Raw genomic sequence first — 27,540 nt, 5'->3', positions numbered from 1 at the left:
TATTTACGTAACTCTATATTTCACATGAAAATAAAGTCCAGACTTTAATTATTTAGTGAAATCTTTCTCTATATTACACTTTTCATGTTGCTGCTATACAATTATGCTCGGCTATAATTTATTAATAAACACAAAAAGAATTAGGTTGCACAAAAATAGCGCTCACCATCGACAAGAGTAGGGAAAATTTAAATTTCATTCTTATCGCGTATTTTATAAAAGAATTTCAATAGATACTTTCTCAATATTAGTTTTGTTCTTTACTGATAACGTCTGGCCCAAAACAAGGCCCGACTACTAAATAGCGCGTGATTTTTGACGCAACAGTCGTTGCATCAATCGCATTAAGGAAAACCGTGTTAGAATTTATAACCATGCATCAAATGGTAGTACAGTTTAAGCCTGCGGTCGATCGTGCTACCAGATATTCACGAGGTATAGAGTGCAATATGCTTTGTATTAATCCCTGGAAACAAACTATTCGTTGTATCTGGCACGTATGCTAGTTGGCACTCGTACGTCCGTAATTCACTATTCACGATTTAAAGATCCGAACAAATCGAACATAAATCATCGAAAATCTCCGTCACATATAATCGTGATAAATTCCTTCAAGACTGATTGCGATATTTTAAATATTATTTTGTATTTTTCTATTTATGATAATTTTTTTTGAACGGATGAAAAAAGTTTATTGTTAATAAAAAATTGCACATTTCAAAAGGAAATTGTTATTTTGTGCAAGAGATATTTGCAAATAATCTTCTGATTTATTTTGACACACACAGCGAAGACACAGGTGTTGGAAAGCTAAAGTGCAAATTTGTCGTTTATAAAACTGAAATTCGAATCGTGGAGAGATTAAAAATCATTAAGGTGTAAAGTCCCGGAAACCGAAATGCGATCAATATGAATTTAATTAAAAACCAGTCGCTCGCTGTTTACCAGTACTTGTTTCGCACTGAATGTTTCAATATACAGGCAAATATATCTTCGTGTGTTAGGTTGGCCAAGCATGACGATACGTGCGGCGATATATCCATTTATCGCTCGCAGTTATGAATGCTCGATATCCACGCGCGGACATATGAAGATAACGAAAGGCTTGATGGCTACGGCAATCTGTTTAATTTTATGGGCTTTGCTGGCGTGCTAAATCGTCTTCGCGCCTATTATTATATAAATGTTATATATTCTTTGTTAAAATTTTTTGATATTTGTTTTGAGTTGCAAACGAGTGATATTTCACGGAATTTATTTGAAACTATTGCAATTTTTATCGAATAAAATAAATACCTTGCAGTTATACATACGCGTTGGACTGGTGAGAATAGTTTGTTTTCTTATTCCATGCGCGTGAAAGCTTCATGCTTGAAGAAGGTATAACGTTGAAAAATAAGCGACATCTATTTTGTTTATTCGTGGTCATGCCGGTTTTGTCGTAAAATACATAATGTCGTAATCTTTAAAAGAAATATTTTCTTGCGGTATGTTGAATGTATATAAAAAAGTGTAATTTTATATTCTCGCGGCGCTCGAGAAATAACATCCTTTAATAGGTCACCTTACGCGCGGTAGGTAGAGCCATCGCTTTTCGTTTATTACCAATTAACATTCGTTTCAGGTAAAAGTTTGAATAATATTGGCTAATTGTAATATACTTTCTTTCTCTCTCTCTCTCTCTCTCTCGTTCTTATATTATTCACAATCGATTTTTCTACATAAATATCTGTATTAATTGTCCCGTTATAAGCAACCCCCATGAAGAATAATTTTACGTTTTTTTTTTATATCAGCGAGCTATTTTAAAGTTTAAAAACAAGTGAAATTGCTTGAGATTGTCATTTTCAAATAAATCAAAACAAACTTATTGTGTATTTCCATACGTAGGTACTTAAAAAATATTGATTAAACGATGACTGATATTAATACTTTTTTTGTCGCGAATGTGTAACGCTTTTATTTTGAATTTTTATTACATCGCATTTAGTTAAAAATGCAAATTTAACTAACTTAAAAAAATTTATAGTTCTGAAAAATGTTCTCTGTAATGTATCGCATACCATTAACTTTTCCAAACTGTCGAGCACTAGCTAAAGTGTAATGAATCTATTTGAATGCTGTTTGAAACTTGTCGGGGGTCTGTCAAAGAATCTGCTATTACATTATTTTTTAATAATTAAATTTTATAAGTTACTTTAATTTTTATAATAAATATATTTTGAAAAAAATATTTATATTTTCTTATTTTGCATTAAATCTGTTTATTATATTTTCAAGTTTTTTTAGTTTTCAAGAGGGATAAATGTTTCAGAAATATTATACTATCAATAAATAAACAATAAATTAAGCAAGATTAACAATTATAGGATTAATTAACAATTATACTTTATTAACAAATATACTTTACGTTTCGTTAATTATAAATTCACTCTGTGTATGTATACATACTGTAATATGGCTTTAAGTGCGCCTCTTGAAGCAGCAAATAATTTAATCTTTTTTGCTCGCCTATATTTCATGTATTGAATAATTTACCAGTTTCAGAAATACCGTACTCGTAAAATACATTACAGTTTTATTTAAGAGGATATTTCCTACGAAAAATTAGCGAAACTATGTATTTTTGAAATTACCGAAAGATTGAAATTACACTAAATTTAATTCAACTTTATATGTTTTTGTGAGAAATAAAGAAAAATAAAATATAAATGTTCAATATTTAAAAATTGTCTTTTTGAGCTGGATATTTGCTATCAAATGTATATTATTAGAAAATCAATAAGAGAGACTTTATAAGAGATTTTATTTTTATTTATATCTTTGAAAGGAGATAAGAAAATGAGAAAATATGACAAATGTAAATGCATAAAAATAAATAAAAAAATGTCTGTTTTATATCTATTTAATTTTCTTTTTAAAGAGAGAGAGAGAGACGGAGAAGGAAAACTTGATATAGAAATGGCTCTGCTTCTGACCAAATTAATTAAGCCAATTTTGGGCACGTACACGTTAACGGTCGATAAGTGAGATCTTGCAGAGGTGCAAGATCGGTTTAATGGCTTGTACTTGGCTACCGCATTGTTCGACGCAGTTTGCTGTGTGTTAGTAGGCCATCCGACCCTTAATTTTACTTAAGGAGATAAATGGGGCTCGGCAATCTTGTTCAACAAAATGTTGTGCGTAAGAAAAATTTTACCTAACCAGTCATTTTATTCGAGCTTGCAATTTTATTTTAAAAAATTATTTGGAAAAACGATATTCTCGAAACATGACTTTTTTTTAGATTGACATTTTGACTTTTTTTATGATATTTTGCATTTTACGAGAGAAATTATTAAACACACAAAATCACAAGACTGACAATATAATCGATATGCCGAGGGAATTGAAATTGAAATAATTGCGGGGGGTAGTTAGTCCGCGGCTTTTGCGGCTGATAGTTCATAGTGATCCGCAAAGACGTAAGGCTGAACGGAATACGGCTTAGCAGCGAGCAATAGCCGACTCGCTTAGAGCAGTCTGTACTCGTAGAAGGCCAATTCTGACTACGGTGCCAAACTTAGTCTAGGATTTGCCTTGGGAGATAAGTGGTCCTTGTCGAGTTCCCAAGGATAGAGCGGCGCGTCGGAGTTGCCCGGCGGAGTCATCGCCAGGGGCACACACTGGTGCTTCCTTCAAACTCTAACCATCCCCCGCTAAATCGGGGGTTGCACGGCCGACATCAACTGTTCTCCTCACATTCGCATCAGTCGCTTCCCGCGCGCCCACCTACCTCATTACGCTTCCTGGTCTAAATGGGATGCATTACGCTGGCTTACCTGTCATCGTTACGATATCTAGGAAATTCTGATACTGCTTAAAAATTGACCCATCCATTTGTAGATCCATCCGTTTATGTGGCCACATCGATTATCTATTTAAGGCCGATTCTCTGATCAACGGCCTCCGAGCAGGTGTTTAATTTTATTTGCCAGACCGTTTTATCGAATTTATGTAAGATGATTAAGTATTGTAATCTTTAAATATATCTATTGCAGTTACAAGTATTCGATAAAATAATTTTGTGCTTATTTTTATCTTTTTCTTTAAAAAAATGTGACATATAAGTATGACAAGTACGTAAAAGTGCTGTTTCAACGATCTTAAAAAGAGTTAATGATTTATGAGAATGATTTATATAATTTGTTTATTATTTATAAAAACTTATAATTTAAAAAGCTTTCAGTAACTTTAATTCATTTAAACATTTTAAATAAAATTTTTTAAATAATTTAATTTAAATAACTATGGGTTATATATTTTCCACTTAATTGTATTGTAGCAAATTGTCTGCAATATAATCTGTTTTTAACGTTTTCAATTAATTATGTAACACATAAGTAAGTATATATAATGTTGTATATATTATTACTTTGTGCATTGCCTTAGTAATGATTCAAGTTTCAGAAACACTTGAAAATTTCTTCGTATATATTTAATTCTGCATAGTAGCCGAGAGACAGTCTTTCAACCCGCCTTTGAACGGGCTCGGCATGTACTCTTGAGAGTTCACCCGCCACTTGCAAGTGAGCCGAAGCCACTGATTGACCGTATGGCAACCACGGAATAGGAATTCTGACAACAGCAACAGAAATCGGAACAGCTGTTGCGGTCTATCGATTAGCTTTCAGAGCATATAGCTAAAGTCAAGTTAAAATAGAAAATATAGAACGTATTTTTAACGGTATATCGAAGAATATTTTTTAACATTTGATTCCGCGGATGAGATTTGTTGTTAATCTGTACTAATCGAATAATCCATAGTCAAATTAAAAAATTAATTATTTATATAATATTAAAATAAACAAATATATATTATATTAGATTAATGCTTTTGATAATGCATTAATTTGCCAGAATGCATCAATATAATACATTAATTGCACCTAATTATATTATATCATTTAATAGTTTAACGCGATAATATTGAGAGTTGAGTATTTTGAATTTATTTGACATAAAGATTGCTTTAGCTCTATAATGATATTATGATTCTACAATGTTGTTATTTATTCGAATCGTTTTATAGATACCGATAATGCAGGCATTCAAAAGCAAAAATTGTTTGATTAAATATGATTAGAAGAGATAGAAGCAACATTATTATGCAAGTATGTGTGCATACAATTTAATAATATATTGATATTAATTACATTATTTCTCTTCAAAGATTTTTTACTAATTTTGATTATCCATTGTATTATATATAAAATAGCCAAAGTTTGTATATTTCTAGTCTAATATATTATGTATAGAGAGATACATTTTCTCATTCTTCGTAACTCGAGTAGAACTTTGCTAGTTACTTCGGCGCTTCTTCTTTACAAGGAAAATATTCCATCTTTCTTTTTCCCTTGCATCTCAATTGTCAGAAGTGTTTCCGTGCAGCAAGAGTACATACCTTCAGGTAGAGAGGAAGATGTAGGAAGTTTTTGCAGGGGTCATAGCGTGCAGTAGAAAATAAAAATAAAAATGCACGATATTCGTCTGATACAATAACAGCTACATTTATTGATTGATTTGATTCCGACTCATTTTTCTGCTCGCGCGACCGTTAACTGCACTTCTATTTCGTATCCTTTCCGGTTATTTGCTCTACAGATCCATTATATTTTACAAGAAAGAAGAGAAGATTTTTCAAACGTTTCATACGTTTCAGAAAGTAACATAGATGGCAAAAATTCTCAATGATATAGTAAAGACAGAGAATAATTTCACAAGTATACACATACATTTTGCAAGTTTCCATTTCCAGATTTTGCAAATACCAAAGAATCTTCATTCTGCTTTAAATTAATTAAATCTAATGTTTAATTAACACGAAGTATTTCTCTCCTCGATAAAATTGTATAAATCGACAAAAAATATGCAAGTTACTGGTAGAATCGTTTATATAATGTTAAATACTTTTTAAATATTTTTTCAATATGGTAGGTAAATAGATGAAATATTATCCCTGTCTATTTTATGTAAAATCCAATATTTTATTATGATCGCGAAATTATATTCACTACCTCAAAATACATGCATGCATCGCATTACGGAAAATGAAGTATTTTCGCACAGCCGTAATCTGCGCCCCATCATCTTGTGTAAATATTTATTTTCGTAATTGTTATCTACATACATATACTGCGTGCCAACGTTAATATACAATTAATTTTTAAAAAAAAGTAAAATTGTGCGAAAGCTCTGTTTAATTAGTTGAAAGGATAGAAAATTTATTTAATACATACACAGATAGAGAAAAATATTTCTCAAAGAACGATATTATAATTGCAATCTTTACATTTATAAAATGGGTCATATCTTTTTACAGAGAAAAACATAATTTAGAAATGTATATGTATAAGGGAAAGTAGAAGAGAATCAGGTACCTCTGTTTCTTTCGTGATAAGTGCTACTATTTTTGGTTCGTGTTAGTAGTTATAGATTGATGCCATCATTATTTTGAAATGAGCCGTGTTCACGTGCGTTGCTCACGATATTTCTTTTTGGAGAAAAATTTTCGTGCAAAAAAAAAAATCGATATCGAGGCAAGAATGGAGTAGTTATGGACTTTTTCTGCTTTGGTGCAAATGGGTACACGATTTTATCGGTAGGGAAAAATCGGGTTTTGATTATATTCTCTAAAAAATCTTTTTATCCTTGATAATGAAATAGTTCTTTTCAGCAACTAGCCTCATTTTTTTCAGAGTTTAAAGTCCACTAAAAACTACTAACGGTGAACAAAATTTTTTTATTCTCTAATTATTTGTAGAAAGACAAATCCAAGAAAGTACCCGATTTACTTGTCCCTATGTATAAGATAGTTTGATGAAAATAAGCGCGCGGACCGTCAATGGAAAAAACGGCTGACTTAATTTCAACTTTTGTCTATGTATGTGGCACACAATGTACAGTAATATAATTACATTTTTTCGCGCGTTTTTTTGTAGAAACAATTCACACAGATTTATTTATTGAGATGACTTATTGTTAGATGTGGCGAATGATACTACTCCGAGTCATTATCGCGATGCGCCTCGTTGTTTGAACGCCTCTCCGGAAACAGTACGGCCGGAACTAAACTGAGATAACGACGTGCTTTAGACGCGCGCGTGGAGAGGAGCGGGAGCCGTTGAAGTCGCGGCATCGTGCATGGAGCTATGCATCCGACAAAACTAAATTATGATTTAATTAAAATCAAACCTCTCGCTTGCGAGTGGTGAACGTACGCGCGCTGTTTTGAAATATAATGGGATGGATGGTACGCGCACTTTTTTGTTATGACACACTTGCGCGCTGGACGCTAAACTGTTGGCCTATTAGCGTGTCATCTACCCTCATTCCCCCTTCTTTTTGTTGTCCCTAGTTTTGCTGCAGCTCTCTCAATAAACTTTTCCATTATCAAATTTAATTAAAATCTTGCTCTCTATACCCGTTCATACATACCGTTCTCGCTCAATCTTCCTGTAAACGTAATGAATTTAACAGAGTGATAATGAAATTGAATGTGTGTAAAAATAAATCAGTATAAAAAAAAAAAAATTGTTTTCCTCACGAACCATCTTGGCAGTTTAAACGTGAGTCGAGTTAATATCATAGCTTCTAAAGTAATGAGAAAATAAAAAGCATATCAATGTGTTAATTGACTAAGGTGAAATTAAAAAGAATACAAGATATGCTTATTTTATTTTATTATTCACGGTAGCAATTTTTTTGCGGTTGTTAATCTATATACGTTTAGTAGTATTTTTAAGCTATCTTCTTCTATTTATAATTTTTCATTATCGTATTATATATAGTATTTGTAATTTTTTTTTATTATCTTTTTTCGTGACTGACAATCTTAACTTGTATGCTTTCATCTTTTACAAAGTGTCAAGGATAATATATTTATCTGTTACTGTAGATGTTTCAATTAAATTGCATCACATTTTTCATGATATTTTCTCTAAAGAATCGATATTGCTAATCGGAGAACAAAATGTTCCATGTACTGGTGTATGAAAATTAAAAAATATTAAATTAATAATTAAGTAACTTTAATTATTAATAATTAACTTTATATACATTAGTAACAAACTTGGTAAGATAACGATTAAGACACTATAACATTCTACCATTACGCATGCCTTGTCACCTGCACCTGAGATGTACATATGTGCGAAAACAGTTACAGGCGTTAAGTCTGTGCCATGTATACACAAACGCGTTTAGCCGTCCCATTTGTTTAACTTTTTCGACCGCGTCCGTATTTTACACGTGGCATGACGCGTTCCGCGCACGGCATCGACTACTTTTTCGTCCCCCTTGCACGAAAATTACAGTTTCCACGGAGTTTCGTCGTTAAGTACAGCCTGCACATCCGCGTTATAATGTTGGGAGCTTGTGTCCCTACTGACGAAACTTATGGCTCCGGTAATACGTTTTCCATTACCGGTGTCCCGGTGTGAAATGCTCGATTTACTCTATTCGTTTTCCTTTTTCGTAAAAAGAATCGCCGATCGGCCTTTGCAGCATTTATATTCGCGCTAATGTAACTGTTATTATTGTAAAATTTTATCTTACAAAGTCTTCGAATAATATAAATCGTAAATAAATTTATAAATTACTTACACAGCATATTGTTGTGCACCGTCTATCGCCCAACGCCTTTCTAGGCCTTCTCTTCCTTTCTTGTTTATTCTTTGTTCTCTTCTTGTGACATTCATACTCATTCCTGAAAACACGATTAATTACGATTAATCAAATATGTAACGATAGCGGAACACGTTGCACGGTACACGCAATACTTTATTATTTTATGACGAAAGAGCAAGGCAAAAAATAGAAAAATAATTATCATTCGTAAGAATTGAAGGATTGCATAAAACAATAATTTATATTCTAAACTTTTGTCATTTCAATTTTTATTAATATTATATTATAAAAGTATTTTAAATTATAGATTAATTATTTATTAAATAATTGATGTATTACGGAGCCTTTTGTTGTACTAATTAGTTGAACCTACAATTCGATTGCTTTCAATCCAAATTATATTTAGAAATCATAGAAAAGTAGAACGATGAAAAAGGACAAACATATGTAATAGGAAAGGACAGAAAGACGATTTTAACAACATCGACGTGCGCAATGTCCTGTCACAAAAAGAAAAAAAAAAATTTACATTAAAACTTTGCATTGTAATATTTTCATTTAGGCATTTATGTAATATTTCATTATTATTATATAACATATAGATCAAAATAAAGACTTGTTTGATCCAGCCAACTGAGATTTGAATAAATAATGCAACACAATGTGCTTTGACAAAAATTATCGCTATCTTATGTATTCATCTGTTCGATAATTTGTTCATGTGATATAATTATTATGTCATGTATATATTCTCAGTCATATTGGTTATATAAAATAACCTTCATATATGAAAAACAGATCTAAAAATCAACCAAAATCGACCAAAAACAATGTTAATAAAACTCAGACACGACATAATAAAGATGAATGGCGTGCTGCGTTAGATTCCATATTCATCAACGATGATCGTTGGTGGTGTATAGTGACGATGATGGTAGAGACGATTGTCGAGCACAGCCGCTACGTTTCTCTCTTGAACGAGGCCGCCGAAGAAGGGGAGCGGACGTGTATTTATTCCCTCAGCCATCAGAAAGCAATAGACACGGTGAAAACGCTGTCGAAACAAGATCCAGAGAAATGTCCTGCCATTGTGGGTATTTGTCATTACGCGAATACGCTCTTAAACGAAAACAATGGCCATCTGTCCACCTGGCTCATTGCACGGATCATAAAGTATCTGATTTATCGCGAAAAAAGCGAGCAAATCGAAAGACTTGAGGTACAGGCGGATCTAGACCGCGAAATCGATGAAGAATATCGGGCAATTCCGAATATTGTCTGCTCAAGTAAATGACATATGCTAGTCGTTTCTTTTTCAAGAACAATAAAATGAGGAGTTTTTAACAATAATAACCGTATTGTATTTGGCAATAAATATCTTATCATTGTTTTTCGCTCGATGAAATCTTCGACTGCAATCTTAGATACATATAAATAAAATTCTTTAATTAATAGCGCTTCTTATTTACTTGTTTCGCGATACAACTTGCACATAATAGCAATTTAATTATTTAGCTTCTTCGCAAAACACCAGGTCCCAAAAGGTTCTCAATAACGAGGCTGAATATGCATTCAACGGCAAAATGAAGGCGCGTTCAAGTGAGGATGTTCCTTTTGAAGGACCGAATCTCTATATTGTACTTAGCGGGTTTTACGATCCCGATTTACCAGCAGAACTATTAGACATTGGAGTTCCTCTGACCTGCATATTCGAGATTAAACTTGCCAATGAACCATATGTTGCGTATCAGACGAAGGAAGAGGATTTCATTTCCAGTGACAAGACGAGTTTCTCTGAAGACTATTGCATCGATGTGAAGGCGCTAAATGAATTTTGGACGATTACACGCGAGAGATTTGCTAATCTATCGACGTATCCGATATACTCTGACATTACTATTCTCACCTTTTCTCCGGCAGTCCTACCGGAGACTTTTACCGAGAACGAGAAAGAGTTTTTAAAACAGGACATATATGACGGGGCGCTTCGCATTTTGTATCATTTGTACGATCTTTGTTTACAACACGTAAAGTATCTCAAAAGCATGAGGCTAGAGAAGAGAATCGTTGATAAGAGGGAGGAAACGATGGACACGAAGATCTACGAGGATGCGTTAAGTAATATACCTAACGAATATATCAACGTACCATTGATATTGGGCGCGATACTTTTACAGGTTGAATCTAATCTTGCGAGATCTTACGATGAATTTGTTTCCATCAAACGTAATACGGGATTTAGCGATACGGATACGAGGCAAGCGAATACATCAATGACAGCTGAACGAATCCCCGTATTCGCTGTGCGAGACAAGCTCAGACTGCTTAATTTTGAGTACGAACTTATTGATGAATATGTCGATAGCAACGGTCAATCGCTGCTTTTCGATCTAGAAGTTATACCGTACGGAGATACTTTGAAAATGATAGTTCGTTGTTTTCTTCAACAGCCATTCATTGATTTAGACGACGCGGTCCTGCTCGTCCTACGAGATCCGAGAATAATTAATATTTGGCAGAATCACGAGATATTACCCAGATCGAAAAGCGATATGTATTTCTGTCATATAGATAACATGGCGCGTACATTTAATCAAGAGCAAACGGTCAGTCGCGAGGAAGTCGTGCATTACCTTCATCTATTGATGTTTGACAAATTGATTTTTTCCGAAGACGAATTGATTTTTTACGATGCAGGAGCAGAATTGACGCAGCCGTTCAAAGAAGACCTGTCAACATTAAAACACGCACAAACGACGATTAAGAAAACGCACAGCGTACCAAATCTTACTGCTTTACCAGTACCTAGTCTACGTCGTTTCAAGAGCGATACTGAAATTGATTACGATAAGCCGATAATTGCATTCATCGAGTGTCCGCTTTTATTCGCGTTAACGGACATTAGGGAAACGCTGCTTCCGGGATATTTGCACGAAAATATTTTTAAGAAGAGAAGTTACGAAAGATCGAGTCTCGAGGAATACGAAGACGTCGAGTTATTCTCGAACCGTGTTTTTCTTCAGGTTATTCACGACTGTTTCCAACGTTTCGATCGTTTCTCAGCTAGATACTTCGAGCCGACAGATTCGATGCTCCTTTACTTTAGCAACAACAACCGGGTAGATGACGCGTTCGAGGAAAGGCGCACGTCGTTTATACATACGTCCATCGGACTTCGAGAATTCTGCGAATATATCGCGGAAGACGAAGAGAACTGGATAGAGCGGGAACGGAAGACACGCCAATCGCTTCGATGCAGGATGGACCTGACAGGGAGATTTATGAAGAGATCTATCGAGGTGGAAGACGAGGCGATCATATTCGCTGACGAGTGCTTCGTGCTTTCGGATTCGCTGAAAGCGCGCCATCTAAAGAAAAGTCCGGATCGCGATTTGCGAAAGAAAATTTTCGAAACGAAGGAATGCGAGGAAGTGATGGGGGAAAATGTTGAGGGGAAGATAATAACGACGGAGCAGAAACGAAACGGGGCGCTGACAGCGGACAACGGAAGCAAACAGGCGAATGGAAAAGTTATGAATGAAAAAACGTCATTGATGAAGAATAAATCGGCCACGAAAATAGATGACGTCGATACGTCCTTCTTATCGGTGAAAAAAATTTTATCGTCTCGATACGTCGAGAAGGACGAATCGTACGACTTCGTCGGATACGATCTCGGTAGTCTTCGTGTTCAGGTGATTCATCATAGCAAGAAGTTTATTTTGGACGATACGACGGTGCGAGTCGAACTCGAGGATTGGCTTCACGGAGACCTCGACATACGCATCGCCATCATTTTACAATATTGTACTTTACGATTGTCGAGCGGAGATGATCGCCGTCAATCAGAGGACGTATTTCATTTAACTACAGAGAGAGGAATTGTACTGAGTTTCTGCCGAAACAAAAACAAGGATTTCGGTACGTAATATTTATGCAATTTAGAGAGAAATATGTATTAATGCTTATCAAATAATGATAATTATAAAGTAACTAACGATTCTGTCATATGATTGACAGGTAAAAAAAAAAGTTTATTTGTCAAATAATTTTTTTCTCCGTTTTCTCGATGCAGCTCAAAGCTTGTCCAATTGCCATTGGCAAAATTTGGCTTTCGACTTTCGTGCTTCGTGGCCTTCCGGGTTATTGATAGAGCCAGCCATCGGGGACGGCACAAAAGATCCGTTTTGCATTCGTCAATCGTACGTTTCGAAATGTCTCGGGCGCGCAAGTGCAGCTCATGAAGTCTACCGGAACTTTCTCAGAAACGGAACCGTCTTAAAGTACATGGACGACAATACTGTCGTCATTCTCCGTCCCAATAGCGTCATCGTGACGTGCATGGATTTCGACAAGTCGCAATCGTACGACGAATCCATTCACCAGACGACCCTAAAAGGTATACACTGAAACGCGATGGAAACGAGAAAGAAATATCTTATTTTTAAAAAAACCTTTTTTTTTTAGATAAATCTTTTTTTTTTTTTAGAGAATCTCTTCTCTGCAGAATTTAGCAACGAAAAGAGCAACTCGGTGGCAGCCAAAAGCAGAGAAAAAGTCATGGGTTCCACGGAGTCGCGTTCAAACGGATCGATCGGGAACGAGCAACCGTCGAAACAACGTATATTGTCGGCGGGGGAACACGTGAGCGTTGAGTTTTGCTTTAATTGATATACGGAAGTGTTTGGAAGAATTTGACATAATTGAGATTTTATGATAGTTCCATTTTGTACACAGCTGTACTCCCCCTTTCTTAATTTATCATTTTGATCATAAGTCGAGATAAAATCTTGTTAATTTTGCAAAGAAAATCGCATTTGTTGTGTAATGTGATCGCGAAGAAGAGCAATATCTATAATATCCACTTAAAAGAAAATTATTTTCAATACCTTTGTCTTTTAGAGCGATGGAGTCGACTCGCTGATAATAGGAGCGAATAAAGTGTTACGATACTCAGTAGTAAATTACGACGGTCGGCACTACGAAGTGTTGAACGATCTGGTTGTAAGTGAGCACGATCGATTGCTCGTTAGGACCACGACTGACTACGAGGTCAACGAGGTATTCACACGCCGTGCCGATGGTACTGATACGTTGCTTCGTTCAAATGGAGAATTGGTCGTTATGTTTCCCGGTATCGTATACGCGTAATCACTGTCTCGAGATATATATGATAAAAATGAATATGTCTTTTAATCTCGTTTGCGTGCCATCAATATTTTTCTCTTTTAGACGGCACGCGTATCATTACCGGTTACACGATAGAGGAACAGCCAGTGATTTGCGAATGGTCGGAGGATGAATTGCAGCAATATTTCGGATACGATGGCCGAATTAACGTCGCCTCGTCCCACGATAGCGCATTCTCGCACGAAGGTCCGCCCGCACCGTACGTCGATTACCGAGACGAACTGACGGGGATATCGATCGCGGACGGTTTTGTCTCGATCTTGTTGACTTTCCGCGTGGAACACGAGGATTACGCTAGCGTGTCCTACGATCAGTCAGCGGTTGGGTGTACTTTATCGATGCCCGACAATCTTCGCGTCAGCATATCGAGAGAGGGTCATTACGAAGTTTCAATGGAGGACAAAGTTAATCTGAAGGTAATCGAAGTCGCGCGTATTCGATAACGTAGATGTATTAATATCAGCGGTAACTACGACGTGTAATTATCGTGAATTTCTCGCAAGCACTTGTCGAATATTCTGAACGAGAAAATAGTTAAAACTTTATCGCTTTATGAGCTAAAAAAAAGTTTCCCGCGTTCTTCTATCAACATTTCCGCATTCTTCCCCTCTCTTCTTTTTTTTTTCCTACTTAAATCGATTTCGCGATATCGTTAGATTCGCGACGATGTGACATTTTCGAAGATATGTGCTACCTGTGGCGGAAGGTCGATATCGACTTATAAGTTCCGGAAATCGTCCGACGCCGGTCCGCAAACGATTCTCACGACTATCGATATTCTTGGGAATGTGCTTGAGGTTAAAAGCGATGGTACCACGAGTTATCGTCGCCCGTATAGAAGACGCGAGAGCGACGAAGGGGAGGAAGAGGAAAGCGACGAAGAGGAAAGCGACGAAGGGGAAAGCGACGAAGGGGAAAGCGACAAAAGCGAAAGCAACGAAGGGGTAAGCGACGAAGGGGAGGAGGACGGCAACTCGGGGACAAGGATCCATCGCAAACACGGACGATATTGCGAAATGCTCAAGTTTCCTGCGAGAAGTCAATACAGAATTTTCGCGATGAATCGCGATCTGACAGCTTGCGAGTACCTTCATCGATCGGTTAGACGCGAGCAAGAGCTGGCAGCCGTCTTGGGCGACGAGACGAGCATGATCCAGTATCCAATTTCACGTCGACCGGAACTTCGTCGCTTGATTACATTTATGCCAATGGAACCAGAGTCGGGATCAAAGGAAATATCGGGATCCTGTCAATATCGGGTTGGATAATCGCAACAGCATATAATATGCGTGCTTTTCTTTTAATAATTAATAATAGATTATTATATCAGTCGGGTCTTATAATTTTTTATTATACAGCTTTATAATATATATAACAATAGTTTTATAACGATAAAATATTATTTTAAAATTATTCTCGAAATAATTGACGAAAATGTATATTTACGTCAATCTCACGATCGTAAAATTAACGACAAAAATATGCGCAGATCAGATCTGACAAACGGACGGGTTACGAAAAAACTGAATTACTGCGAAGCACTTATTCATTTCCGTACAACTGGCTGTTCCCCTTTGGCAAAAGAGATCAGAGAGTTCCTCAAAGAATCGAGAGAGAAGTTTTAGCAAAGCGAAATGAGCAGCCGTTGCCCAAGTTATTGCGAGTGCGCGTTTTCTTCGGTATTAAAGAGGCAGACAGAAACGTCCTGATCGATATGCAGAGGGCTATGGGACGCTATTGGATATCTGTAGGCAAACAAATTTAATATTACGAATTCGATAAAACTTGCCATTAAATATTCAAATATCGACAAACGAATTTATCGTATACGTGTTACTGAAATTATATTTCGTAATAAAAGCATCGCAAGAGAGCTATTAATCAGGTTTAATAATGGAGAGGCACAAAGTTATACACGCACATGTATAAACACGTATCAATTTAATTAAATTCTGTTAATTGTTTTTGCAAACCTGACAGTTGATCTCGTTGAAATTTTCACATTATTCGGGGATATATTAAGCGCGGAGGTTGCCCATTTTCTCCGATTACACTTCTTCTTCTTCTTCTTCTTCTTCTTCTTCTTGTTTCACCCAGGTGTTCCGTGATGGTGACAAATGCCGGCTATTTTGCGCGACTGGAAGCAGTCGACCCTGCGAAGTTGAAAATGATTACGGGAGTTGGGAGCGCAGCCTACGAGAGCTGGCTCTCGGCGTTAAGGAAAGCATCGACGTCGAGACGTACGTCAGAAGCCTTCAGGGTAAGCTCATTAAAGTGAGCACGAAAGCACCTCAGCAGTCGAGCCGTTTTGCGGAGTTACTTCGACAAAGAGCCTCGATGAAAGAGGAATATGAGTGGTATAAACAGTGCATGAAGAAGCGAATTATTATACCGTATTTTCGAAGTATTGGTTCGTGTTATTCGTTAATGAAGGATTATGTCGACGAGGCGATATTAAAGAAAAGTTATTCGCATGTCGAGGAAAAAGACGATGAATTTATCAGTAGTTATAGAATTGCAGAAGGTTGTCAATCTGTCTATAATTTAATCTTTGTAAAATTTAATAACAAATAAATCTATTTTTTTCATTTTTTTCCTCATGAATAATGTGACGTAAAAGTTCTTACTTCCCGTTTTTACTTACATCGATTTTTCTTTGCTCTTCCTTTTTTTTCATATAACGAAAAGGATTTGTAAGTATCGGGACGTCTTAGGTTCGGTGCACTCGTCCCTTATTCAAGTTTTTACCACTTGGTGATTTTGGTGCGCGTGGACGGAATATCGAAACGTCGAAGAGTAAAGTAGAAGTCAGTGTTCAAAAGGAGCGACAGCCGCTATAAGTGCCATATGCTCTGCACATTACGAAAAGCCGTAAAAGTATGGCTCTTCGAATTTTTATCCTATCGTCGTGCTTATTCCTCATTTTCTAAAGGCAGAGGCAAGTGTGCCTCTCTCGCTTTACTATATTTTTATTTGAAATTTATTAAAAAGTATTTATCCGAGTGCTGCTGACATTGCATCGTGTTATTCTTAGCTACGTCATATCGTAGTGAACAGTCACTGCACGAGAACGAGACGTCGATGGAAAAAATTTTTCATTTAACACAGAGAGAAAGATAAGATTACTATAATCGAATTTTCACGATTGGCAATTTATACGAGTCTCCTAATATAATTCAGCTATGTCTGGTCTTCTTAAATGTGTTATCTAACAGACTCCAAAAACGCAATCCTATATCTTTTCTTGTAACACGCACGTGACTCCTGATACTGGCCATATATCTATCGTAGGTTTCTTTGTAAAAACGCGATATAGCTTCCAGAGTCGATCTTTTTCCTTTCCAGCCCGGAGTCCGTCGGTTTCGTTCGAGAATAGGAACTCGCGGCGATACTCCGTATTTCCGACTGGCCGCGGGGACGCGGCGTAAAATATTTCGCTCACGTATTTTTAACCTATATCATTTTCGAACCTTATACGAGGCAATAGGAAAAAAGAGAAAAAAAAAAAAAAAAAACTTGATGTGTGTGCCGTATTACAGGTTTTTGCTAGCATGTACCGGTGTCCCACAGGGTCGCCCTTCCTTCTAACATACGTGACGTTCGCACACGCAACAATCGCGTATATGTGTGTTATAAGATATTGCCGTCTAATATCATTCTTATTCTTTACGTTGCCTTTAAATTTAAGTTTATGAAAAAAATTGGCGTAAAAGAACATGCAAGACTGCACTAGTGCACTAATTTAATTGTACGATATAAAGTTTGTTAAACGGTGATATCACATTATATAAATGTATATCAATATCACTGTACATACAATACACTGTATATACAGTGATATGTCAATAAAATATTGACACGATGCCGTGTTTATCCTACTCTTTTTATTTCGACACGACTTACTATATACAATATTAAAAGTTTAATTTAATTTTATTTTTTTTTTATCTTCAAAACCATTTGAGATATTAAAAAATCGCTTTGAATTTTTCCAGCAAAAAAACGTGCGCGTGTGTGCGTGTACGCGATGCTTTTTTCGACCTGACGATTTAGAACTGACCGGACAAACCAGAATCTGTCTGTTCGATCCTATCTCGATTTTGTATGATGTTTTGCACCTAGAATCGCGCAGTTGTTCGTTCCCGATTCTGGTTACGACAAAGAGCCACTTTTAAAACGCATCGGCAATTCGCATAAGAATAATGTCGCTGACTGTTCTAGCGTAGAGATCGGAGTCAAAAGGATAGAGCGCGATATACACCGGTGAGTGAGAGAGGTGTGGGGAGGGGGGAGGGATGTTTCCCCCGGTATCGCGCAAATATATCTATCCACTCCGGACTTGGGTTTCGCGCTTGCCGTGTATATACGGACGTTTACGTATCGCGTTATTGGACAAAAGTTGCACCATCGGTTTTAGACGCGACGCGATCTGATATATCGCCGGGGACGCTGGATTTTTCGTTACGCGAAAGAGGGAGAAACTACGAGACGGGTCATTTTTCTCAGACTGCAGCTGGATGTCGTAACACGAAAAGCGCTCACCCTTTGCCGGCGCCTTCCTTCTCTCTGTCTCTCTGTCTCTCTCTCTCTGTCTCTCTCTCTCTCTCTTTCTTTCCCTCCCCCCTCCTCCCCCCACCCCCTTCTCATGCCGCCCTCTTCTCGCTCGAGACAACGAAATATATGAACTCTATACGCTTTACGAGCCATCGGATCGGTCTGATCGATGCTTCCTGCAGGGCTAAGTACGGCCGGTGCATTATACTGCTCGCATTGCATCTCGCATTACAAATAGATTTCTGTCGAATGCCTTACCTTTTCGTCTGCTGAAAATCTCGAGTGATATACAAAAAACTTCGAACAAAGTAATAATTTTTTTTTTTTTATTTCGCAGTACGACTGCATTTTTCATACGCGATATTCCATATGAATGGAATTTGTAAGTATTACATTTATTTTTTAAACTTTACTTTGATGTTCCGTGAGCAGAAAATTACATTAGTGACGCATGAGTTAATGTATGGGTGTAATGTACGGGCTGAAGGTTAATTAACAGGCAACGTAGGTTATCGATACGTCGGTTTCGCGAATGACACGAGTCAGGGATATACATATAGCTCCGGATGCATATTTATGCACTTGCATTGCCATGTGTGGAATTACTCTCCTCAGTTTCGAGTCATTCACGTACACGGACATTACGCACGGTCGACATATTTGTATGCATATTATTTACATTCGATCAATACATCGTTTTATGTTGTTAGTTGGCATTATTTAGTGAGGCTGTACGTGATATGACATTAAATTTGCGTATATAACCCATAAAACGTTCATTTGCGAATTTTCATTGTTTCATCCAGCACTCAATATTATTTAAAGTGCAATTTATCAGTTTTACGTTTATTGTTAGGAAATATTGGGCGATATGTCAATAAAGCATGTTATAATTTATAAATTTGTCATTACAAGTTTTAAATATATTTTAATTCTCGAGTGACATATTGGAATGAATTTCTTTACCAGACTATATCAATACTTTATCTTTATTACGGATTATCAACTTAATAATCTATATATAAGCCAATTTTATCTATTAAATTTCTCATCATACTATAATATTCAATATGAAATGTGCAAACTTACCGAGGAATAAAAGGTGAAGTAAAAAATCCAACAAGTGCGTGCAAAAAGTAGTCTTCGAATTTCTTTCTAATTTATTTCGTTTAACAGTTGCTAAGTGATCGGACTCTTTATTCGAGATTTAAATATTGCTTTAGCGCAAACGTGGAAATATATTGAGTTAAATTGAACATACAATTGAATTAATAAAAGAATTAATTATTTTAAGAAGAGAGACGAGCATGCTTCGCCTATCTTATTTTTCCCGACGCAACTCGATGCCTAAGCCGATTAATTTTTACTATCCCAGCGAAATAATGGCGCATTGCGGCGAAGAGAGTAATTTACTCGTCGGTTATGACAGTGGAGAATGATTACTTAACTCCAATTTAACTAAAAGATAATGGCAAATAATGGCTCCGTTATTATATTGCATCGCATTGTTCATGAGAACTGCACAAATTAAATGTCCAAACTTTTTATTAAAGCTAAACTAAGTAAACTGCGGAATTATTAATAGATTTTTAATGTAAATGTTTTCAATTTCCGGATTTATTGAAATAAATCTGGCCATCAAGTTACAATTTGAATTCGATAGTGCGGCAATCTTTTTTTTTTGTATTTTTTTTCTATTAAATATTTTACAAAACGCGAACACGTTAAAAAAATATTAGCCAAAAGTTATTATAATTTAATAAAACAGAAAAGCTACATGCACATATACATACATACGGACAAACATACCTACATACAAACATACAACATATGTACCACCATACATACATACATATATACGTACATATGTATGTGTGTGTGTGTGTGTGTGTGTGTGTGTGTGTTTGAATGCAAGAATCAATGGAAGGATTATTGTCTGATCGTGGTTAAAGGTGATTAGACCGCGTTTGGTATCGGCGGTCTTCAACGGTAATCTCGTCAATCAAAGATCCAATAAAACGCGATTTCCGCGGAAACTAGGACTTTAATGAGAATCCGATTTGAAGGTGCAGCGATAGCTTCTCATTTGCTTCCAGTGCACGTAATAAGCGTGCCCCGCTTTCCCCGCTTTTCTAAGTGCCACGGTCGTCCGTGCGATATTCCACGGAACTACCCCCTCGTGGCTATACACGCTTCAAGCCCGAAGAAAGAATACGCTCGACCGCAGGTGAATAAGGGATGAGAAAGCGAGTTGGGATTTCTGGTGAAGAGGGCGACTCTTTGTAGGGCGAGCTTGGCGCCTATAAATTCCCGCTGAGTTGAACACGAGTTTTTAAATCGCGCGCAATCGCCAATGAAGAATATGGGAATTTAAGCGTGCGAAGGAATGAAGATGAAGATCAAAATGTCTTAATGTAAACATCATTATCATAAAACGTTGAAAAACACGATTAACAAGTTATAATTAATAGATTCGGATGCGCTAATGAAAGCTACTTAATCCGCGGTTAAAATTTCTTACGGAAGAATTTAAGTGCGCTCTTAATTCACATCGCTATAGTTCGCTCGGGATGAGCTTTTAAACTTCCCGATAAAAGTTACGATGCGAAATAATGTAGAGATTTTATTTTATCGTCTTTAACTTACATACTATTCATATAACAAACGTAATTTTCCCCTCGCTGTTCTCACCTCTTTTTCCTCTTAATAACGCGACTGACTTTTTTAAAATGTATTCTTCTAAAAATTTTAAAAAGTAATATTTTTTATATTATTTTTATTTCAACTATATATCTTTAAAAAGCTTATTGTTTATTTAACGAAATTATTTGATCGAATATTGTAGGATAATGATTATTATTATTATGGATAATTATTAATTATTATTATATTAAGCTATATGTTTGTTTCACGACATAAGTATGCATATTTTAAATTATTTATTGCATGGCAAAGAAGGTATAGAACGATAATGAAGAAATGCATTTATTAATTAGTTTGATTATAATAAGAGCGAAAACATATTGTACTTGTGTGTGTGTGTGTGTATATATGTATATGTAACATATATTTTATCTTAAGTATGATGAAAGTAATAAATATCTCTGCTCACTCATATATATTACATTATTCTAAATATATTGAAGATCCGAAAAAGAACTTAATCGTGTGGATCGGACTAAAATGTGGAACTGCATCGTTAAATTTACGACGGCTTGAGTCGATTCCAGAGTTTTAAATTCTGCGTTATTGGAGCAGGGTCGGGGTCGAATTCCATGGAAAGGTGCTGAATCTGAAGTGAACATTACGTAGAGTAAAGTCACCTCAGAATGTAAGCAATTTCAAGCAGTCGCCGTTACAATGTTACAGGCACAGAAACTTCTCGAGAAGCGATTAAATAATGAGATAAACGCACTGTGTCTGATGCGATGAGAGTTTGTGGAAATTATTAAAGTTTTCTACGTATCTTTACTTGTATTCATAACATTCCATAAGCGATTAAAACTGTATCGCTTGCAAACTTAGTATGTAGCGTTGTGAGATATTTTATTTATAAAAAACTGTATCTTTTAATGTAACACTAATTTAATAACATTTTAAGATAAATAATTTAAAATATAGCTAATTTTAATTTGTCGTATATTTCTTTTTATCCCTTTATTTTTTCATTAAGTATACAATTTATTTTATTTATTATAATTAGACAAGCTTATAACATTGCATTTGTGTTTTTATGCCTATAAAAATATCATAACGTAATTATTAAAGCAGACGACGATTTAATAAACCGAGAAATGAACTGAATCAATAAATTGTGGATATTGTTGTATCTTATATCATACTTCTAAAAGTTTTCAATCAAATTGGATCTATAAACATTTTTTAAAAGCGTACCGCCTCGTGTTTGATCTTGGCAAAATTATATGTATAAAAGACATATAAAAATATACAAGAGAAAAACTTCAAAACTTTAAAAGAACCCTGTGAATGTAGATTTTATTCAATTCAATTATTTTCTCTTTTCATATTTGGGGAAACAAACTTTTCTGCATACTATTGAAATCTTACTATAGAAGATTTGATCGATCGACTAAAGCGATTGGTTAACTTTCGAGATCTTATTCGCACAACCACTTTTTCCTCTCTTTCTCTACCTAGTAAAATAAACAATTGTTATTCGATGAATGCGATGGATCAATAGCTCCTCGAGTACCTTCAAGATTGAATAAATTTTATCTTGATAAGAAAGTTCTGACTTTCATCGAACTTCTCTGCTCGAGATTTTAAAAATATAAGAGTCGTTATCAGTCTGACTATCTTACTTCCGGTGCCAAAGAAAGAAAAATGTGATGAGAATAAAATCGGAAGCGGAACAAATGTACTTTTCATATCTAGTTGAAGGATATAATTAGATACGTTCTATCTATAATTAGATATGTCATTTTTAAATATATCATTTTGAAATAAATATTGAAATTTTTCAAGCAGAAGAAACTTTATTATTAAAATAAAGTCTTTTAACAACAAAACTATAATATTATTATATGTCTGTATCAATACAATAATTTATTGATATTCGATTCTTATCAAAAAGAATCTTGATAAAACAAGGTTGAACGAGACAGCCAGAAAAATCTCTATCGAATAAGATCTCGTTTCACCCAGTCTCGAAAGGAAATAGGAGAACAAGCAATATCGTGGGATGTATGAAAAATAATTCCATACATGTCTCATGGTAAATGGCTTGGAGGCAGATAAGGAGGAGGCGGATACATAATAAATAGACGATTATCGATAAATGCGTAACAAATATTAGGTGATCATTCGTATGCAAAGACACACGTATTTATTCTCTTCAGAGATTTGGGAGAAAAAATATTTCTGATATATTATATCGGAAGATAGCAGACAAGTTTGTAAATTATTCGGAAATGAAACGCGTTGAAACCGCGTTCTTGCACTCGAATAGGAGAAACGTACAAAATGCAAGCGTGTCAAGTTAGATGAGATTTTCAATACGGCGTTCCAATAATACTGAGGGTATGCGAAAGTGTACTGGATGTAGCTGCTCCATCTACCTTATCCTGTCCTCACAAATTGGCGCCTTCCCACGCATACAAATTATCAGAATATATTGCAGAATACGCTTGAGAGGTATTTCGAGAGGTACTTTCTCTATATTTGAAACTTTGAGCTTATATAACTCTAAGCAACTTTAAACGTAGATTATGTTGAAGGATCTATGCTCTTTCCTTCTTAATATAATTTTGATCCGCTTATTAGATTGTTGCTTATCTCGAACAACAATAAAATGCTGCAACATTTTCTGCCGCACTATTTCTCACGAAAATCAGGAAAATGCTGGAAAATGTCACAGGGTAATGTCTTCACGTAACAGTCAGTGATAGGCTCACAGCAGATGTGACTTATATAAATTGTCGTAACTCGTGCACGATTTCTGATTGCAAAGGTACGATATAAACAGGATGACATATGTATGACAGATACTTTTTCTTTCTCACTTACAACAGTTTTTTTCTTGAGGAGATTGGAAATCAAGAAAAGTTGTCGCAGAGACTGTAGATATCAAAATAATTTAAAGGTGATTTGCAGCGTGGTGAATCACGTCAATTGACGAAAGATGCATTATCAAATATCGGAACTTTAGCAACTCGAAGAGATAACTCGCCTTCTTCGCTCTTTTTATTTTTGCATACAAAATTAGGGCACGAAACATAATTTCGAGGAAAATCGAGTAACTCGTTTGTCGATCGCCTTCAACGTGACTCACTGTCCTGCGCTCTCTTTCTTTCCTTCTCTTCGTAGCTGGTTCTGTATTTCTCTCACGCTGTAACCATCGGACCTTCGTAACTTGAACTAATTGCTTGATTAATTAGGGAAAGTTGATTAAATTACAGCACGACTGTTCGTGTCACAGTCTATATCAAAAACCTCGAAAATGCGAAGAGTATCGCGGTTCTGCCGCTGCCAAAGTAACGTTTATGCTCGAGCTAATATAGTTACAAGAGGATTGCAAGCACAAAGAAGAAAATGCAACGTAGCTGAAGTAAACATAATATCAACAGAGAACACTATTACAGTGGATCAGCACATTAATAACTTGAAGCACATTCACGATATAAGAATAAAATAAAAAAAATTGTTCTCGTTAAAAAATTTATATTAATAAAATAAGCAGAAAAAAATAAATAATTACTAATTTATATAAATATAAAAAATTGTGCTCTGTTCAATTAATTCACGTGCATGCTTACAATTGACAATTTTAACTCACGAAAAGCAACATGTTTTACAGAATTTTCCAATCACTATGTATTTTTAAAGAGATTGAAATATATAGAGAGAAATTTTTTTATCCTTGTATATATTTGTAAAATAAAGTCTCTAGAGGTTGCGCCGATATCTAAATATTTTCCGTCGCGAAGGCCTGGGAGTGCTGCTTCTCTCCCAATATCTCCTCTTTTCGATGTCGCGATATCATAATACAACGCATATATATTCTGTAGAAAGTATTCCTACCTTATTTTCTTCTTTCATTTTTTGCTTATGATCAGATACCGTCGGCTTTCCCTGTTTTCCCATGCAACAAATCATTTTTCGTTTTACTTGGGCATGTAAATTGGAAATTAAGACATCTTTCGCGTGTTGTGTTTATTTTTATTGTATTTATTTATTATATAATTTTTTTAAAAATCTGAGTCGGATATATCTTAATTTTAAACAGTTTCAGAATTTAAACAGAATTTTCTATTTTACTTTTAAAAAAAATTTAAAATTTATAATAAAAATTTTTTTACGTCGAACAAAAGTTTTCGGAATATTTTCATAGATTTCAGTTAATTTGCATAAAAAAGGTTTTGTGAAATATTTCTTTTAAACATGTATAAAAACAATTTCAAATTTTAATATATTATGACAAATTTTCTTATTGGAATAAGTGATTTAATTTACAGTCATCCGCGCGGATTGAAAGGATTTAACAATCCATCAAGCGTTATAAGACTGCTCCGAAACACTCGAGCTTTCTCCAAGAGAGGAAAAGAAAGTCGAGAGGAGAAGAGAGATAGGTTAAAAGAGTTTCGGCCGTCGTGAAGTCCAAGAAATATAACTGGACATTACTCAGCCTCGAGTTTCTTATTATACCGAGGCTGTGTTCTCAAGGACTCTACGAGATACTGTACCTCGGTCTGGAATACGTACTTCAAGCTGGGCCGACGTATATATAACTCCTGACAATTCTTAAATTTCATGCGAAAATTTATCACGTTGTCAAACGAGAAAAGATTATTGTTTTATCGCCCACGTTTTATTCATTCACGGAATTCAAGATCCGACCACTCCGTGTATCGCGTGTATACGATTTTCCTCCACAAATTTGCTGTTGATCACCTTGGCGGCGATCCGATAGTTTTTTCGTTTGCCGTAAGTAAAAGCTTTGGCGGATTTGCGGTGTGTAAAATCGAGACGGCATTCATCGTACTCTTCGAAGCGAAATCAAGATCTGGCCGTTGTCCAGATTTCGAAAACTTGGTCGTATCGATCTTCTTAAAAACACCACAAATTCTAACTGGACAATACAATACGATGTATCCGGAATCGTTCTACAATCTTCTCGAAGAAGAGATGAGCGAATCTCTCTCTCTCTCTCTCTCTCTCTCTCTTTCAAATTCCTTGACGCTTCGTAGCGATATTGAAAGCTTTTCATTATGCAGATCCCCACTTCCGTTACAAGATTCCGTTTTATGTTCTTTTAAGTCGTTCCACTTGTAGCGGTTTTTCTAATAAAATAAGAAAATAAGTAATGCTTATATATAAGAAATAAGAAAAAAAAGTATGCCATCTGAATTTTTATCCAATTTACAGATGTGATGGTCTATTCCTCGATTTATTCAAGAAATTAAATTTGGCTAGTTTAAAATTCTCTCCGTATATTTTCTTTTCTAAGGAAATTTCTGCGACTAAATTTAAGAGAGTTCTCTTTATCCAAGCAATCTGCACATTTTTTCCGTTTCGAGAGAATGCGTTGACATACACATTATCTGTTGAATCTCAAAGGGAGAGCAACATTTCAACAATAGCAACGTTTCTTCGAGAAAATCTTTATTATCGATTCTCGTATTTTTATTTGGATTTAATATATGATTAAGAAAAGATTTTAATATTAATACTCTCAATGATTGTGCAAATTGGATTTTGCTGTAAATTTTTTTATTTTATATACAAAAGAAATTAAAAAAAAAATGTATTTATTATCGAATTATCAACGCATGAAATATTAGGAAACATATACAATTTTTATCTTCGGAAACAATAAACCAACGATATGTATAAATATAAATTTTTTATAAATGTAAGCGATATCAAAAATAATTTTATTATATATATATATATAATGAAATTACTTATACATATAGAACGTTATATTCTAGAAACTAAATTATTATATATTTAATTCAGTTCCTTATCATGTGTGCTGTTGCTATTCAAGATTTATCCGAGTTTGATAAGTTCATGTTGGTTCTGTCGGACAGTGTCGTTTATTTACCGATTACAGGAAAGCTTAAAAGCTCATGATACATCGTGCGAATATTTATCTCTGTAGATATTTATAATATATTTTAATTTATATAAACGCAACGTTTACATTTCTAATAAATTAAAGACGTTTAGAAAATCACTTTTTTCTTTTATTATAGCAGTTGAATTAATGTTATAGATGGGTATAGAAATATAAAACTAAGAGAAAAATATAATTTAAATATTTTTAAATAATTTTACATTTCATTAATGAAGTAATAACAATTTTTATAAATATATTTAAAACTGTCACATAATATAGACTTAATTATTCTTTTTATAAAATTGCACTTATTGTTAGCAAATATTTTTTTTAAACTATCTCAAAACGTGCTGCCATCCTCGGCAATCTATTGAATCGATAAAAAAAGCATTAGATAATTTAAAATTTTAATGTAAATAACTTAGAATTCCTTTTTTTCATTTTACTTGTTTCTAAAATAGAAATCAATAATACAATATTAACTAGTAATAGAGTTTAATATAAATACTTTGGTAAATTATATTTTCTGTGATTTAATTTAATTTTCT

At 34.9% G+C, this 27,540-nt stretch overlaps 1 protein-coding gene across 1 annotated transcript in view; it reads left to right on the top strand.

Moving 5' to 3' along the window:
• Window positions 1-9,454: 9,454 nt before the first annotated feature.
• Window positions 9,455-27,540, top strand: part of LOC126849283 (uncharacterized) — a 26,646-nt gene continuing 8,560 nt past the window's right edge. The window contains exons 1-9 of the mRNA XM_050590971.1: window positions 9,455-9,953; window positions 10,183-12,588; window positions 12,743-13,066; window positions 13,157-13,311; window positions 13,570-13,801; window positions 13,900-14,273; window positions 14,514-15,116; window positions 15,347-15,604; window positions 15,955-16,381. Coding sequence (XP_050446928.1) covers window positions 9,455-9,953; window positions 10,183-12,588; window positions 12,743-13,066; window positions 13,157-13,311; window positions 13,570-13,801; window positions 13,900-14,273; window positions 14,514-15,116; window positions 15,347-15,604; window positions 15,955-16,381 — 5,278 coding nt within the window. The remainder of the gene's footprint in view (window positions 9,954-10,182; window positions 12,589-12,742; window positions 13,067-13,156; window positions 13,312-13,569; window positions 13,802-13,899; window positions 14,274-14,513; window positions 15,117-15,346; window positions 15,605-15,954; window positions 16,382-27,540) is intronic.

Source organism: Cataglyphis hispanica, chromosome 4 (genome assembly GCF_021464435.1).
Source record: "Cataglyphis hispanica isolate Lineage 1 chromosome 4, ULB_Chis1_1.0, whole genome shotgun sequence".
In the NCBI taxonomy this organism is placed as follows: Eukaryota; Metazoa; Arthropoda; class Insecta; order Hymenoptera; family Formicidae; genus Cataglyphis; species Cataglyphis hispanica.
Note: the sequence above shows the minus strand (reverse complement) of the source record. Positions and strands in the feature narration are given on the sequence as shown.